Source organism: Lissotriton vulgaris, chromosome 3_1 (genome assembly GCF_964263255.1).
Source record: "Lissotriton vulgaris chromosome 3_1, aLisVul1.2, whole genome shotgun sequence".
Taxonomy (NCBI): Eukaryota; Metazoa; Chordata; class Amphibia; order Caudata; family Salamandridae; genus Lissotriton; species Lissotriton vulgaris.
The window spans coordinates 1540560276-1540577352 of record NC_141689.1 but is presented as its reverse complement, the minus strand read 5'-3'; the positions used below and the strand labels follow the sequence as shown (position 1 = coordinate 1540577352).

The window sequence follows — 17077 nt, the reverse complement described above, 5'->3', positions numbered from 1 at the left end:
TAATTCCCTGTAGCACCAATCCCCTCTTAATCTTGTCTCCCAGACCTCTAACGTTCCATGACATGACGAGCAATGGGTTCGGTGTGGTGTGGTTATCTGTTCCAGCCATGAGAAAGACGGTGAACCATCACTAAGCCCCCTCGCTGCATGCGAGGTGGCATACGGAGACAGGTGTAGGGCAGATGAGACTCTTTCCGACATTCCAATCCCCCATCATCCCAAATAGACAAGTTGCTCTCAGTAGAATGAAACATACCAATAAACATATGTGTGCATAGAACAGAAACTCGCAGGACCAGAGGGTCCCGTAGTGCAAACTTACCCAAATCCCTTTCCCCCCCCTCCCTGCCCCCCTGCTGCACGGACTCAAAACTGCCCGCCCCCCCCAACTGAGCAGAGTGCATACCCCATCCCCTAAACAGTGTACTTGCGCGTTGGGGTGAGGGACTCTCCGCTGCCGGCAGTCTCTCATTCACACCCTCGGAGGCCCTTCACCCAGTGTCCAATGGCGGGAAGCGCTTATGCGGCATTAAATGTCTGTAACAAAAATAGAGTCTGGTGCTCATTGTTCCTCGAACTCCTCTTGGCCGCCTTCTGCTCCCAAAGAGTCGCTATTTTCTGGTCCACCTCCCGAAGCCTGGGAGTCCTGGCGGTGACCTCCATTTCGATCCTTCTTGGGTCGATTTGTCCGTCTCGGATTCTGACCCGGCCTCCAGCCTTCCAACCATTCCTGCACGTTTTCCGGGTTGTCGAAAAACCACGTTTTGTTCTCTGCTACCACCCTTAACCTTGCAGGAAAGAGCATGGAGTACGGTAGTTCCCTTGACCTCAGTTCCTTTTTCACATCAAAGAACGTTCGTCACCGACGGGCGACCTCCGCTGTGTAGTCGGGGAAAATGGCGACGGTAGCGTTCTGGATCTTAAGTGGAGGAGAAGTTCTGGCCGCCTGCAAAATGGCGTCCCGGTCACGGAAATTAAACATACGGGCTACTATGGGCCGCGGAGCTGCCGCCGGCTTTGGTTGGCCTCCTGGTACCCGATGGGCCCTTTCAACGGAGAAAAAGTTGGACAGCCCTTTTGGCTTAAGTTCATCCGTGATCAGGCTCTCCACAAAGAGGTCCATGGCTATAATTCCTTCCGACTCCGGTACTCCGATAATACGGATGTTGTTCCGCCTCGAACGTCCTTCCTGTTCGACCAGTTTCTCCCGGAGCATTTTATTGTCCTGCGCCATCTTCCCCATCTCCCGTTGGAGTTCGGAGACGTCCTCCACTAGAGATTTCGTGACCACCTCCATGTTCTTAACTTTCTCCGACATTTTGTGGAGGTCCGCTCTGAGCAAGGTGACATCCGTGGAAATCGTACCCACGGTCGTTTGTAGCTGAGCCAGAGCATGCATGACATCGTCCAGCGTCGCCTTCTTGCCCCCTGGGGTGTCGGCCGTCTTGCCTCCCAGATCTTTCCCCGCCGGGGAGGCGGTTGGCTTGTCGAAGGTATACCGTTCGATGCGGGTCTGTGTGGCGCCGCCCTTGGGACCTTTCCCCGCCATACCGCTGGATGTCGTGCTCCTCGTGCCCCTACGCTCCAGGATGTACGGAGCGGCGTGGACGCACTACCCAAACCAATTATATAGTGTTCAAGCCTCAGTAGGGTGCGTCTTAGGGCGAGGAGCGCCGGTAATTGCCAAGTGCGCAGCACCTTCCTCGATTTAGAAAATGGCGGACGTCCCCTTCGTCACCGGTTCCATGACACTCAAAGCCGCCTGCGTCGACCGCTGGGACGGTCGAAGCGCCGGCGACAGTGCTATTGTCCACCACACTCCCTTGGTCTGCGCGTTTCGCTGCTTCTGGCCGTCCGGGAGGCACTCGTTCTGCTGTCTCCCGCGCCCCGCGGGCACTTCCCGTCTGGATTCCCAGGTCCGCCTGTACTTCCTGTGGGCCACTCGACCAGGGGAGGCCCCGGCTTAGGAGGTCGGAGTAGGCCAAACCGCAGCTTCGACGTATCTCGGTCTCCAGACGTCGGATCTTATCGCCGCTTGTCGCTGCTCACTCCACCCGGTCCTGGGCTCTGGTATCCTCCTATAGGGCTTAGAAAGTGTTTCGGATTATATATCGGATTGACGAAGAGGCCGCTTCAGCTGCGGAGCTCGTCCCTTATGCTGCCGCCATGATCGGCTGCTAGCCACGCCCCCAACCCTTCCTCTTTTGCCTCCTCAACTTGAAGGATTGTGATGCTGCGTTCCTTGTAGTTCGCAAACTAGAAGAGGTTAAGGTCGACAATGCCACAGAGCTCATCTTCCCAGATTACGCCTTGAGAGTGCAGAGACAATGAGTATCCTTCCTAGCAGTCAACAGACTGATGCTAGAGCTGTGCATTCAATACTCCCTTATCTTCCCGGCTCGCCTTTGGGTTGTCTCAGATGGCAGCACCCACTTCTTCGACCCAGCAGAGGAGACCTGGGCCTGGTTGGAGTCTGCAGGCCACTGGACCTTACCAAATAGGCAAGAAGAGTGCATGCAGGCCGGTACTGATAATCGGAGAGAGACCACAGAGGGAATCATAAGCGCAACAAACAGCCACCCCAGCAGCTATGTACTGTCCCTAACCTGGAACAAGTTCTGCAGAAGAGACAGGAAGCCCTCCAAACTGCTGCAATGATGCAACATCGAGGTAGTGGACAAGAACTAGACGTGTCATCCAAACATGCGAAGACAGCTCCTCTGCGGTGTGGCCATCTAGGGAAAAATCGAGTCGACCACCAAATGTGACGCCACAAACAGCACATGAGTAACTCTGATTCAGTAACATTGCTATTGTGCATGGACATAAATATTAGAAAACACATATTCTGCAGACACAACGCAACAGATCAGAACAGAACAGAGGGTACCATTAGTTAAAAGCCCTGGGGAGCACATAACTTGCTAAGCCTACTGATTTTCAATAGGTCCTGCTACGAATGTCGTGGCACCGTAAGCTCACTTCTGTGCTAATTTGGGGCCTTCACACACACCAGCCTCGCACCCCCCAAAAGACGCCATACCCCAGAAGCCCGACATGGTTGGTCAGTAGTTGCCATTAGCCACAATTAGAAGTTTGGGCGGATGTACGTTGTCCCTCTGCTCTTTCCTTGTTCTCCAACATAATGTTTTTACTCATTTTTAGAAATGTTACTTCATATGGTTACACAACAATCGGTCTATCAGGTGAGGCCCCACCTGTAGCTTATGGAGAAGGCTATTGATTCGCCCCCAGCGTCACTCACTCTCCGTAAATCTCCTATCTGTATAACACATGTCCACAACAAGCAATTATCTGAAATGTATGGGGGATGCACATGCCTGTGTGTCAGCATGAAACTTACTCCTATCTTAAGCGCCGAGCAGCTCACATAGCATTGTTGCTAGAGACGCACCTCACACAGCCCGAAACACACAGGCTTCAACTCAGATACCGGGGACACATACTTACCACGGGTTACTCCTCATACGCCAGAGGGACACTTATTTGGGTGTCGTCGGGGGTACCCTTCACTGTGGGTGAAACGGAGATTGACGCATACGGCCGCTATGTGTTTGTAAGAGACCATCTCGATGGGAAGCAAATGTTGCTCTGGACTGTCTATGCTCCCAACACAGGCCAGACAGCCTTCTGGATGTAGTGTAATGTACTTGATGTGATGTGCTTATCTCGTGCTCTTTGTATCTCATGCGTGGGTCGCATGCTGGGAATGTACACATGTATTCTTTTGAATGTAGGGAGCCTTCAGATGCCAGGTGTCCGTTGAGTGTCTTCAGTTGCTACTCCGACTCCTGGCTGATGAGGCGCTCCTCTTGTGATTGGAAACCTTATGGATTAAACCTTTCTTCTGAAGATAACCTTTGTCCTGGATTTATTAAGACAGATTGTCTTCTACATATTGGCGACGAGGGTAATATTAGGAATCTCCTAATATTATGTTGGAGAGACATAAATTCTATAAAAGGAAACAGAAGGAAGATGAAAAAATTGATGAGTATATTTCTGCTTTAAGGGTGCTAGCAATTACTTGTGATTTTGGGCCCTTACTTGATAACTATATTCGTGATCAATTTGTGTTCAATTGCGCTTCAACTAAAGTTAAAGAAAGGATCCTCAGTTGTAAGGATCCATCTTTATCTGAAGTTATTGATCTTAGTCTGAGTATTGAGAGATCAATAATTTCCACAAAAGCGATGTCAGGGGATTCTTCTCCGAAAGTAAATTTTGTTTCTGAAGAAATGTCTGAGGAAGGACTTTATGCTGTTTCTAATAAAGAAAATAAGGAAAAATGGCAAAGTAAACCTAATAGTAACCAAAACGAACAGAATTTTTGCTTTAGATGTGGATCTAAATTTCATATTGGGAATTTCAAAGGATGTCCCGCGATTAATAAGCGCTGTGTTTTGTGCAAAAAAGTTGGACATTTTCAAAAAGTCTGCAGGTTCCAGAAGAAACCTGTTAAAGTCAACTATGTAGACATGGATGATTGTTGTGATAACTTAGACAACCTTATGTTAATGGTAGATGGGGGATTCAGAACCTATTAAAGCACCTTTGTGTGAAGCTTTAATTGATAACATCAAGATACAGGTGATGGCTGATTCCGGTGCTCCCATTACTATCCTCAGAGATTCTACATTTTTTGACAAATGGGGTGGTGATATGAAATTGAACCAATCTGATGTTAATCCGAAGGCTTTCGGAGAGAAAGACAGATATGTTAGGGTTTTTCTTGGGAAACCTACAAGTCCTAGGTAGGTCTATCATTACAAAAATTTATGTAGCAATAAAAGGGAAAGATATTGTGGGTTGGAAAGACCTTGCTAAGATTGGGTTATATTTGGTCCCAGGTGACGAAAATCCCATTAAGGTGCGGGAGTTCCCTATCTGTTTTGTAGAAGATGCTAAAATTGACAGATCTGACCTGCTAAGTGAGTTCAAGAATGTTTTTAGTAATAAGATCGGGCTGGTCAAAGGGGCTGAACACAGGATTAGATTAATTCCTGGGGCATCCCCTGTTTTTCATAAGGTACGTCCAGTTCCCCTGAGTGTCAGGACAGAGCTTAAGAAAATGTTGGAGGATTTATGTAAGGACAAAATTATAGAACCATCAGAATCCTCCCAATGGGTCGCCCCCATCGTCGTAGCACGTAAAAAAAATAATGAAATCAGGCTATGTGCGGACCTCAGGGGTCTCAATAAAAATATTAAAATTGACTGTCACCCACTTCCGAAGATTCAAGAGCTCCTAGCAAATTTAGGCGGAGCCAAATGGTTTTCGTTGTTGGACTTAAAGTCCGCTTACCATCAGATCCCTTTGTCAAAGGATTCACAAGAGCTGACCACCTTTGTTACCCCATTTGGGGCTTTTAAGTTTTTGAGGATTCCATTTGGGTTGGCTTCGGCAGCTAGTGTTTTTCAAAGGTTGATGGACTTTGTTTGGGGATCTGGTGGGGGTTCAAGCATATTTGGATGACATTTTGATTTTCGCAAAAACGATGGATGAACACAATATTTTGTTGAGAAAGGTGTTGTCCATTCTGGGAAGTAAAGGGATGATGGTCAGAGAGGACAAATGCAAGTTTGGAGTGTCTGAGTTGGAATATTTGGGGCATTCAATTTCAGAATCTGGAATTAGGCCAAAGTTTTCTGTGGTCAGGGCTCTGATGGAAGCTAAACCCCCAGGTGATAAGGATGCTCTCCGTTCTTTCTTGGGGCTGGCCGAGTATTATGCCAGGTTCGTAGAGAGTTATGCTCAGGTGGTGGAACCTCTGAGATTACTGCTTAAAAAAGGTCAGAGGTTCATTTGGACCAAAGACTTAGATGGGACTTTTGCTAAAGTCAAGGAGTTGATTGTTTCAGCACGCTCCCTTCAGGCATTCAGGGATGATGCACCTTGTGTTATTGCTGTGGATGCTAGTATGAGAGGCTTAGGAGCTGTGTTATGTCAACAAGTGGAAGGTAAGGAACACACTGTAGCTTTCGCCTCTAGGTCTTTGAAAGATTTTGAAAAACACTATAGTACGATTGAGAGAGAGGCATTGGCCTGCGTGTGGGCGGCTCAAAAGTTTAAAATGTATATCTGGGGCCGTAAGTTTGTGATTTTATCAGATCATAAACCCCTTTCATTTATTTTTAGCAAAGTTTCAGGTTCTAACAGTCTTTCTCCTAGGTTGACTAGACTAGTCTCTAAGCTCCAAGAATTTAACTTTGAATTAAGGCATATTGCTGGCGGTAAGAATTTCAGAGCAGATTGCATGTCCAGGATGTTAATGGATAGAGATGATGATGATGATGATATAGTGGAAGAGGACGTTGAATGTGTGTCAGTCGTGGATGCTGTTGAAGAATGGAATTCTGTCATTTCTGAAAAATATTGGAAGGAGGCCAGTGAGAAAGATGGCATTTTGTCTCAAGCAATGGAGTTCTCTTCTAACGTTTGGCCTGAAGTCAGAAACTTGTCAGGGGATTTAAAGAATTTTGCCCAAGTGGCTGAGGAACTTTCAGTGAAAGAGGGTGTTATGTTAAGGGGCGATAAATTTGTTCCTCCCAGTGGTTTAAGAAACATTATTATCAAACTGGCTCACGATGGTCATCTGGGGGTGACAAAGACTTGTATGAGAATCAAATCTCATTATTGGTGGCCGGGCATTGATTCTCAGGTAAGAGCAGTTGTTGACAATTGTGAAGAATGTTTATTGTCTGATAAACATTGGAAGAAGCGCCAAGCTCCATTACAACCTTCTCAATTTCCTGGGGTTGCTTGGGAGGTTGCTTTGGATTTTTCTGGCCCTTATAAGGTGCTTCCTGAAGGAAAAAGATACCTTATCTTAGCAATTGATTACTTCTCGAAGTGGATGTATTATAGATTTGTTGAGGCCCCAGATTCAGATAATACTATTTCTTTTTTAGAAAGAGTGTTTTTATTGGAGGGGGCTCCCCAAGTTCTGGTGACTGATAACGGGACTCATTTTGTCTCGGAGAAAATGTGCAGATTTCTGAAAGCTCATGACGTGAAGCAGCTGAAAGTAGCTCTTTATTCCCCTTCTTCCAATGGTCTAGTGGAACGGGCAATAAGATTTTGAAAGAAGGAATTCAGACAGCTCTAGCCTCTGGTGTGGATGTTTTTAAGTTTTTGGAAAAGAACATTTGGAATTATAATGTTTCTCCTCATTGTATGACCCAAATGTCTCCCTTTCAATTGTTGCGGGTAGGAAGTTACACTCCCCGTTATTCCCTGCGTGGTTAGGCAAAGTGGAGGACAATCATTGTTCTTTATCTCGGAATCACATTGACTTTACAGTTAAGCAGAAGCAGGCTGTGATGAAAGAGAATTTTGACAGAGTTAAATGTGTGAAGGATGTGCAAATGCTTGTGGGTGATTGGGTAATGATCAAGAAACCTTATAAAGTTGCTAAAGGTATGTCTATGTTTTCTAGTCCTGTTCAAGTTGTTAAGGTTGGCAAGAACGCTGTTTTCTTGGGGGACAAAGGCTGGTGGAATGTGAGACAATTGGCGAAGTTGACTGCGGATCAAGCTGCTCTTATTTCTAAGAGGAAAAATGTGTCAACTCAGGAGGGGTGTGATTGGTCGCATTGGTTACAACCAAATATTAGTTTGGATTCTCTTCCTCTTCCTTCTTCAAATGATTTCTCTCCTTCTCCTGGTGCTGCAGTCATCCCTGCTGTCCCTTCTTGTAGTCGCAGTGGTCGTATCAGAAAACCCCCTGCAAGATATAATGAATTTATTTCCTTTTGATTTTTACTCTTTCTTTGTTTTTTTGTATAAGGGGGAAGGTGATGTAGTGTAATGTACTTGATGTGATGTGCTTATCTCGTGCTCTTTGTATCGCATGCGTGGGTCGCATGCTGGGAATGTACACATGTATTCTTTTGAATGTAGGGAGCCTTCAGAAGCCAGGTGTCCGTTGAGTGTCTTCAGTTGCTACTCGGACTCCTGGCTGATGAGGCGCTCCTCTTGTGATTGGAAACCTTATGGATTAAACCTTTCTTCTGAAGATAACCTTTGTCCTGGATTTATTAAGACAGATTGTCTTCTACACTGGCACACATTATCCAGCATGTTGGCCTGTTGGAGCGAGGTCTCCTGGCTGAACGGAGGAGATTTCAACGTGGTCCTTAACACGACACTAGATAGGTCCTTCCCGCCACTCCCACAAATATCTGCCATATTAGGAGAATGGCTACACCACTGGCACTTAAACGACATCTGGAGGGCAATGAACCTATAGGCGCGGATATGTTGCTTGTATTCCCCACCGCATGGACTACATGTCCATATCAACTGCTTTGTGGGATCGGCAGCACTGATTCCCAACTGCCACCAAATAGATTACCTAGGGCGGACGTACTCGGAACAAAATCCTCCTCTTCTTTAGATGAGATGGGGAGGAACTAGACAGGTCAAGCACTTATGGCGCCTCCAGCCGGCGGCGCTCGTAGACCCGCCCTTCTGAGCATCTAATTGGTACAACTATTAATACCTTCTTCGAAACAAATACCCGACTCGGCCGCCGATAAAAGAGTGGAATGGGAAACACTTACAGTTGTGGTGAGGGGACGGTGTCTGGGATGGGGCATTTGACGGCAACTAGATCGAGAAGTAACATGCCGAAAAAATTTGCTCCTTAATTTGGAGTCTAGCGCGATACTGGATTGGGACATTGTGCGTAAACTAGATGAGGCAAGTCGTGAACATGCTGAAGTGCTGAAATGGCTGCAATTCCTGAACTACACTGCACATTCCGCTCGCACCGAAGCAGCGGCGGACAGAGTGAGCTGCTTGCTGGCGTGGCTAATTAGGCAGGCGCAAACGTGATGACCAATCCTCTTACTATGTTTAATATCGGGGTAGTTACTGACCACCCAGCAGGATACACCAAGAATTTGCCAGACGCGATAGCAGCCTTCCTTTCCCCTCCCTCCCTGCCAACTGTGATCCAGACGCAGCGCGGGGACCTGGAGGAGCCGATCACGCTCCTTGAGATTCAAGTACACATAAGAGCGCTGGCAAGGGGTAAAACGCCTGGGCCGGATGGACTGTCAGCTGATTATTACAAGGCATATTAGTTAGTCTTGGCTCTGCATTTGCTGGCGCTGTATGAAAAATCACTGGAGGCATCCATCCACCCAGCAACGCTTCACGAGTCTCCGCTTGTATCATAGCCCAAACCAGATAGAAATCCTGAACTACTGGGTTCCTATCGCCCGCTAACACTTTTAAACACCAACAACAAAATTCTGACTAAAATACTAGCAGATCGATTAGCTCCCCTAGTACCTAGTTTGGTACATGCTGATCAAAATGGCTTAGTACCAACTCACAGTACATCCTTAAATGTACTCTGCTTCTTCTGAGTAGCTAAATATTCCGCAGAGCGCTGGCCGCACTCAAGTTGCTTGGTGTTAGACCTGGAGAAATGGTTCGACACGCTAGAATGAGAGTTCTTGTTCGCCGCTCTCTCCAGGTATAAATTGAGCACCCACCTCCTTAGTATTATCAGATTGTTCTACACCCTTTACACACCTAAGGTCAAAACAGGCCCTTTCATGTCGGAATCAATTCCTATCAGCCGTGGCACCAGGCAGGGATGACTGTTGTCCCCACTGCTGTTCTCCCTGGACATAGTATAATTGGCAGCAATCCTTTGACGAGGTGGGGAAGAATGGGGGATCACAATAGGTGATGGAACAAACATGATGTCCCTATACACCGATGACCTACTTCTATATCTTCGAGATATAAGGGGACCCTGAGATAACATACCAAAGACGATATCTGACTTTGCATCCCTATACGGCCTGCACGTAAATTGAGAAAAATCATGGCTATACCCATTTGCTGCATCTGCCTCTGATCCAGCACTAGTAGTAAATGGCATTGGGGTGCAATGGCAGCCATCTGTGTTCCCCTACCTATGTGTCAGGATCTATCACCAACAAGTGGATCTGCTGGAGGCAAACCTCATGCGGGCGATCAGCGCAATGAAGTCACAAATGGCCTTCTGGCGCCCTTTCCCTCTGACAGTAATGGGTCATGTAGCACTCCTTAAGATGGTGGTCTTTCCATGACCCACAGTCTTTCATTCATTTAAGCACAACATGCGAGAATTTATTTGGCATGCCACACAATGTAGGGCTCCACTATTTTTACAAACAGATCGGGTGGGGGGCTTGCAGTACCCAATATGGAGCATTACTACCTGGTGTTGTAACTCCAATGGATAGCCAGCTGGGTTAGTGAGCTATACTTGACAGACACGGCCAAACAACTGCCAGGAGGAACACAAGTGTCGATTTAAGCCTATTTCAACCCGCGAGGAGGGGGGCAATCCATACCCAGCTGATGATGGAGATGACCTACATATGCTTCCATCGCCGTTTACACCGCACAAGAAGCAAAATCCAATATGTACCTTCCTTACCTATACAGGTCACACCAAGTGATCAGCGTGCCGTTGCCAGATCAGCAGTTTCTGCCTGGGGGGAGGCCGGATTACAGATCTCAGGAGACCTACATCGTGATGGACGCCCTTTGATGTCCTATTTGTGAGGATGGGCCAATTCCAATTACACACCACGTTGACCTCTGCGTTGGGAGCACTATGGGGGGGGGACCTATCACAAGAACCCACAACACACCTTACCATCCAATATATACATGTGTTGGGCACAGGGAGACACCTCACAAAGTGGTTCGCTGACACACTGAGAACGTATGTGGCACAACCCCGGTCATCCCTCAGGCAACACTGGAACGCTGATCTTCAAAGGCCATGTGCAGACTGAGACTGGGCAGCCATACTAGAAGGGCCCACGCACATCCCCAGAAATGTGAGATTTTGCCTCATACAATATTTTATAATACACAGGGTATACCCGACACCAGCCAAATAAATAACACTTTGTAAGCTCTTGATGGCGGTTTCATGGGATACAATTCTCCTGGACTTCTGTACCGCATAGCAGGCAAATGTAGAGCCTCAGGTGCATGCGATGAACACTGAAGAAACAAGCCATGACAAGCAGTGAAGCGTAAAGGGAATACATGCACTACCCAATAGGTAGGCAGTTTTATGCTCTAATACCTTATCACCACACACACATATCCAGAGTAAACAATAGTTGACAGGAAATGAGAAACCTAAACCTGATCCGATATGTGAGCGGAGTACAAACAGTTTATACTGTTCATACCCAGATCCCATTTTACCCCTTCCCTGTGCTTTACCACTCCTCCACCCATCCTTCCTTGCACCCCACATGTGGTGCGCAAACTCAGGAATCAACGTCACTGTAGGCAAGACATCATCCTTATTGGGCACACTACTTAGCAGTTCACTCTTCAACAAACACTGTAGCCAGTCATTATTACTGTTCAAATGTATCTTAAACTAAAAATGCCTACGTGATCGGATTGTATTCTTCACTGATGTGTGCACATGTGTACTCTCTGTTATTAAATCAAAATTAAGCAAAAATATTTTAACCAAAAAATAAAGGTATAAATAAGTGGGCCTGCACAAATTCTTGCAAAGAGTTTCCAACGCATATTTTAATTCTAAAGTTCTGCCTAAATTAACTAGGCCTAGGCTGCACAGTAAGTGTTTGATACTGCAAACAATTACCCTAATTTTATGAAGTGTGTGCTGGGGAAATTATTTTTTCACATAGCTTTTTAAGGTAAGAAGAAAAGAAAAATGAACAGAAACTTAGCAGCAACCTTCAGCTTAAATGTTTCAGATTCCGAATATTGCCTATAATGCAGACAATCTGAATATGCATCTTTAAGGCGAAACCAAATCATCTTCCATGTGAGCTCTAGTTTATTCCACATAAGACTGTCCCAAACCACTCTGTGACCTAGTCAAACAACCCACTAACAGTCGCTATTTAAACCTACGCTTAACCCCATTCAACTAAATGTGAGGAAGATTTTTGATGCAGTTCCAAGACTACAAACCATCTTTAAAGTTTAGTCCTGTACCCAGTCCACTGCCCCTGCCCCACCCACTCTGACAACTACCTCATCATCACCTGATGGGATAACCTTGTGAAGGTCTCCCAATCAGCGTGTTTATACTGAAAATCTGTGACATCGAATATAATCTTGCATATCTGAAAAACTATTGCCCCATCACTGGACTTCCTTTTGTGGCCAAAGTTTTTGTGAACTGCATAAGATCTCAAATGCTATCTAAAGCTAAACCCAAACAAAAAATATTTTTTTCTCCTCTCTTCTTCCCATACTCGCACCCAAGCTCCTAATTCAATGTTTTGCTCAGATTCTATGGACTTTTAACAATGCACCCACAGTTCCTAAAAATGACAGTCTAGGGTGACTGATTTCAATGAATCTTTAGGCAGTAGCACTTAATCAGCAGTAGTGTTCGTTGTAGGTCCAGTAGGACTGGATCTATGGCCTATTTTCGGGATATTCTGACAGAATTAATTTACATTCAATGACTCCAAACTGAGCTCATGTATACAGTGGTTATCCTAAACATCTGATAAGGATCAGGACATTCTGTCCCTGCTTTGGACACTCTTGCAATAAAGGCACAATAATTAACCATGCATGCAAAGTAAGCTCTCTAGAAATCTAGCATACTTTAGGGTTCCACAATGAGAATAATCATGTTAAGATTTCTATAAAAATGTACTGATGCTCACATTCAACTTGAAAGATTAGGGGATCACAGAGACTGTCATTTAAGGCAACTTTGAAAATGGGGTTGGAGAAGTTAATGGCGAAGATAAGAGAGGAATGAATGGGGCTGTGATCTCGCCCTATCAGAGAGATGCACCATTAAGTTACAAAGAAGCAAGTACCCACCTGATTCAACAACCATTCAAAACATCAATAATTGTGGCATTTGTATAGGAAAATGTTGTCATCCAGCTTCACTAGCACAACGAGCACAGTTGCAGCACGGAAAGCAGCAGTCCAAGCTCCCTCACACATAGCACAGATTACAAAAGAGCACAAAACACAACGCTATATCAATAACACACAAGTATCTGACACATTGAGTCTAGTTCGGAAGACCACAATTGGAGCTTTGCATTCATTTCTGTAGGCTTCCTTTATAGTCCCTCACATTTCATAATACTTTCAGAGCAGAAGAGGTCAACAATATTTGCTGAAACAGGAAATACATAATCAATTTCAGAGCACTACGACTTGGTCATATAGGTGCGTTTTGTACAGAAGCATCCCAGTGGAAACCTGTAGAACAATGTATACTAAAACAATGGGAGCTACTAGGAATCAAATGAGCACACCCCAAAGGATGGATTGCCAAATTCAGATAATGGCATAACAGAATGCGGCTGCAGCTTTTATTTCACAAATATGCATACATCCATGCACAGGGGTTCTCAATTGTGCCAGCATAAATAAATGAACACCAACGAAGTGGAACCGGGCAGGGGTCTAAAGTGATGCTCATGCCCACTTGGTGCGGCTCCCATGAGGTAATCACTTACACAATGTTATTATATACATTTGTGGCACACACTCACTGCACCTCATACGGATTCATTTGTTGTTTCAGACTAGCAGTTTATACTAAGGATAGCGCACATTTTTGTTACTCCCTCCGAGACCCATGATAGGCGAGATTCCCTTGGGGTCTAGTGTACTTGAGAATAGACACTGGCAGATTTATTTTGAGCTTTTGTTACTGAATGATAATTGAGCCCTCCAACCCCTTCCCTCAAAATCCTGCTATTAGTTACCGTCATAAATAAGGCCATATTTCAAAAGCAGAAGTCACAGGCATCCTACATTTTTTAGTATGTGAAATATAAAAATACTCAGCTCTTCCATACTTATGCAAATGAGGTGGATCATAAAATAACCTTTCCACAGTAATTAAAGAGGACTTTTTTCACAGCTAAAAAGCCGAAAATGAAATGTTTCCTATAGCTCCCTCGTTGTTTTGCACTTACTGCCTTTCAACAGCCTTTGCTCCACACTTTAGTAGAATATACCATACCTTTAGGCCAGCAAGGTTTAAAACGACCATTCTATAACCAGCATGAATTGGGTTAGAACAGTCAGACTTTATTATTAGTTCCACTTTTAGAGCGCACAGCCACCCAGAGGGTTTCCCGGCGCGATGCATAGATTTCTGCTTTTCTGATACTGCCATAGACAACATTACAATGTTGATACGTTTTCATTTTTTAGAGCACTCATGTACACATATTAATGAGAAAAAAGATGTACCTCTCTTCCATTAGTCCTTGACTTTTTTGCTGGGCTGTCACCATCCTGAAAATAGATCACATTTTTTTTATTTTATTTTTATTTTTTAACAAAACAGATTTGCTGACAGCAGATGTTATTAGCAATCTCACATTATACAATTGACAAGGTGGGGGGCATATATTGCCTCAGAATGTGGTCCATCTGCCCCCTATGCGCGCCCATTTACGGGGACAGCCTCTGTGAGTGAATACCATCCTCTCTGCCACCATCGCTCTGTCTAAGTCTTGACACCAGTGCTGGTGCAGCGGGCGCCCCCCAGTGTTGTGCGATATTCCGTTTTGCCAGCGTGATCCCCAAGTCTGTGCTGCGTGGGTGAGATCAGTAGGTTCCCAGATATTGAGGAGGCACCGTCGGGGTTCCGGGAGGGCAACCACCCCGCTAACTCTGGTGATAGTAGCCATGATCTTTCCCCAGTATTGTGCAATTGCGGGACAGTCCCACAACGTGTGGAAAAATGTACCCAGTTGCCCACAGCCCCTTAAACATAAAGGTGTCTTGGCCCGTCTGATTTTGGGAATCATCGTCCTAGTGTAGTATGTCCTGTGTAGTATTTTCAGTTACACAAGTTGTAGTCGAGATGGGATTGCCACCTCCCGAGGGGATGCCAGGGCCTCTTGCTAGTCTTGTTCGTCCCTGTCCCCTACTTCTGTCCGCCACATCTCTCTTAAGGTGTGTGTAGGATCTTTCTGGTTATTCACCAGTTTACGGTATGTGAGGGAGATTGCCTTTTTTGGTAATGTGGTCCGTTAGGAGGCAATTTCTAGTGGCAATGATTCAGGGAGATCGTCACCTTGGGGAATGGCTTTGGTGAGTGCGTGCTTGATTTGTAAGTGCCGGAACCGCTCCAAGTCTGCCAACTGGTATGTTGTGGGTAGTTGGGTAAATGTCATAATCTCCCCCTTTTTCCACAGGTCTCTTACTCTGGAGATCCCTATAAGGTCCCAACGAGCAAACCCTTTACTGTTACGTAGCATACCCAGTTTTGGGGAGTCCCAGAGTGACGTGTGTTGGGTGACTCTTCCCTCCCAACCTAGCGCTCGTTGTGCTTTAAACCACGTGTGTATTGTGTGAGCTGTGGGACCGATCATTGTGCGTGTTTTGGCCTTGTGGTAGAGTGGGCCCATGAGTCTATCCATTCCTAGGCTTTGTCTGTCCATATGTAGGGCTGGTTCCTCGTGCGGGGCGTGGAGCCACTGGTTCACTACTGTAAATTGGGAGGCCCAATAGTACAGCCGTACATTGGGCAGAGCGATGCCGCCATCGTACCAGCCTCTGGTTAAATAGATCACATTTTAGAATGTTTATGAAGTATCCTGCATACATTTTGCAGCAACAAACAGAGTGACGTTCATTTCTTGTATGTCTAAAATTAACTTTGTTGTAACCCCTTACTTTAAGTCCCTAGTCTTTCTACCACCATCATCCTGAAGGTGCCACAACACCTGATTGTGCAACTAGAAGATGCTACTATAGAGGTGTAACACAAGTCTGCATTATTAGAATATATGTATGCGGAGAATTAAGTGGGATGAAAAAACTGGGGCAATCTGTGCTTAGGGTAGAGTGCCGCCTAACTGGAATTTTGCTGCTTCTGTCATTACATCCAGTTATACAATACAACAAGTAACATTATACCTACAACAAGCCAGTCCTATTGGCTTTGTCAATGGTTGTTGGCAGCATAAGATAAATAAGCAAAAACTATGGCTTAGTTGTATAAAATATTGAAAATGCTTTAGTTCTTGCGGGAGAGATTGTTGCTCTAACAGCTAGAGCTGCCGGCTTTGGAGCTGGGAAGCAGGTTTGATCCTCAGCGTTGGTTCAACATCCTGCGATTCTGGGCAAATCACTTAATCTCCTAGTGCCTACCAAAAAATTAATGAATACGTCCTTGTGTAATGTAACTGGTGCTCATTAACCACATGGCTGCTAGGCGTTTTCCCGTCCTGTGCTGAGATATGCAGGATGCCATTATTCATGACGAGCTGGCCTTGTCATCCGCGCACGGCAGGTAAGCGCCATGACGAGCCCAGCTCGTCATTAGCTTCGAAGGGGTTAAAAAAGCGCATAGAGTACGTGCAATATAGAACTGCAAAAAGAAAAATAACATCAAAAGCTATAAACAGCTGCAGAGGTAAGATTTTTTTTCCACCCCGAGGGTGAGGGCAAAAACGAAGATGCCGATAGGGACCAGTCTCAGCACCTGCTTTTTAGAGCTGCCGCTGCTGAGCACCGGCAGGACCCAGGCCATTTAAAGCCCTATATGTATGGATGTGTGTGGTGTTTGTATAGTGCTATTCCAGTACCCAGTACCTCAGTATTTACTATACATAAATATGTCCCTACCACCAGTGTGGTAGCATAAGACATGCAAGGCTTTTAAGCAGAGTGTTAAGGCTTAATCACTATGGTGCATCGGATGGCCGGGGGCCTTCCGACGCACCAGTACTCACGTACGTAGGACGGCCCCCGGCCGTCCGATCACATAACACGATGTCCTATCCCTAAGGATGTACCTTTGGTACCTGTTGAGAAGGTACGAAATCTAGGAGTCAGTTTTAATGATAAACTGAACCTAGACACTCAAGTCAACAACATTTTGGGGATTAGTTTCTCAATTATTAGAACACTTCGGAAGATTAGTCCAATGTTACCAATCCAGGCCAGAGGTCTAGTAGTAAGGAGCGTTATCCTGAGTCGTCTGGATTATTGTAACTCCTTGCTACTGGAGTCTCCTAGGTATCTGATTGGGAGGCTACAA

General features: G+C 45.6%; 1 protein-coding gene across 1 annotated transcript in view; it reads right to left on the bottom strand.

The window, feature by feature from the left end:
* Positions 1–17077, bottom strand: part of PPA2 (inorganic pyrophosphatase 2) — a 560296-nt gene that overhangs the window by 340531 nt on the left and 202688 nt on the right. Inside the window, exon 3 of the mRNA XM_086962038.1 lies at positions 14275–14319. Within this exon, the coding sequence (XP_086818164.1) occupies positions 14275–14319 (45 nt within the window). The remainder of the gene's footprint in view (positions 1–14274; positions 14320–17077) is intronic.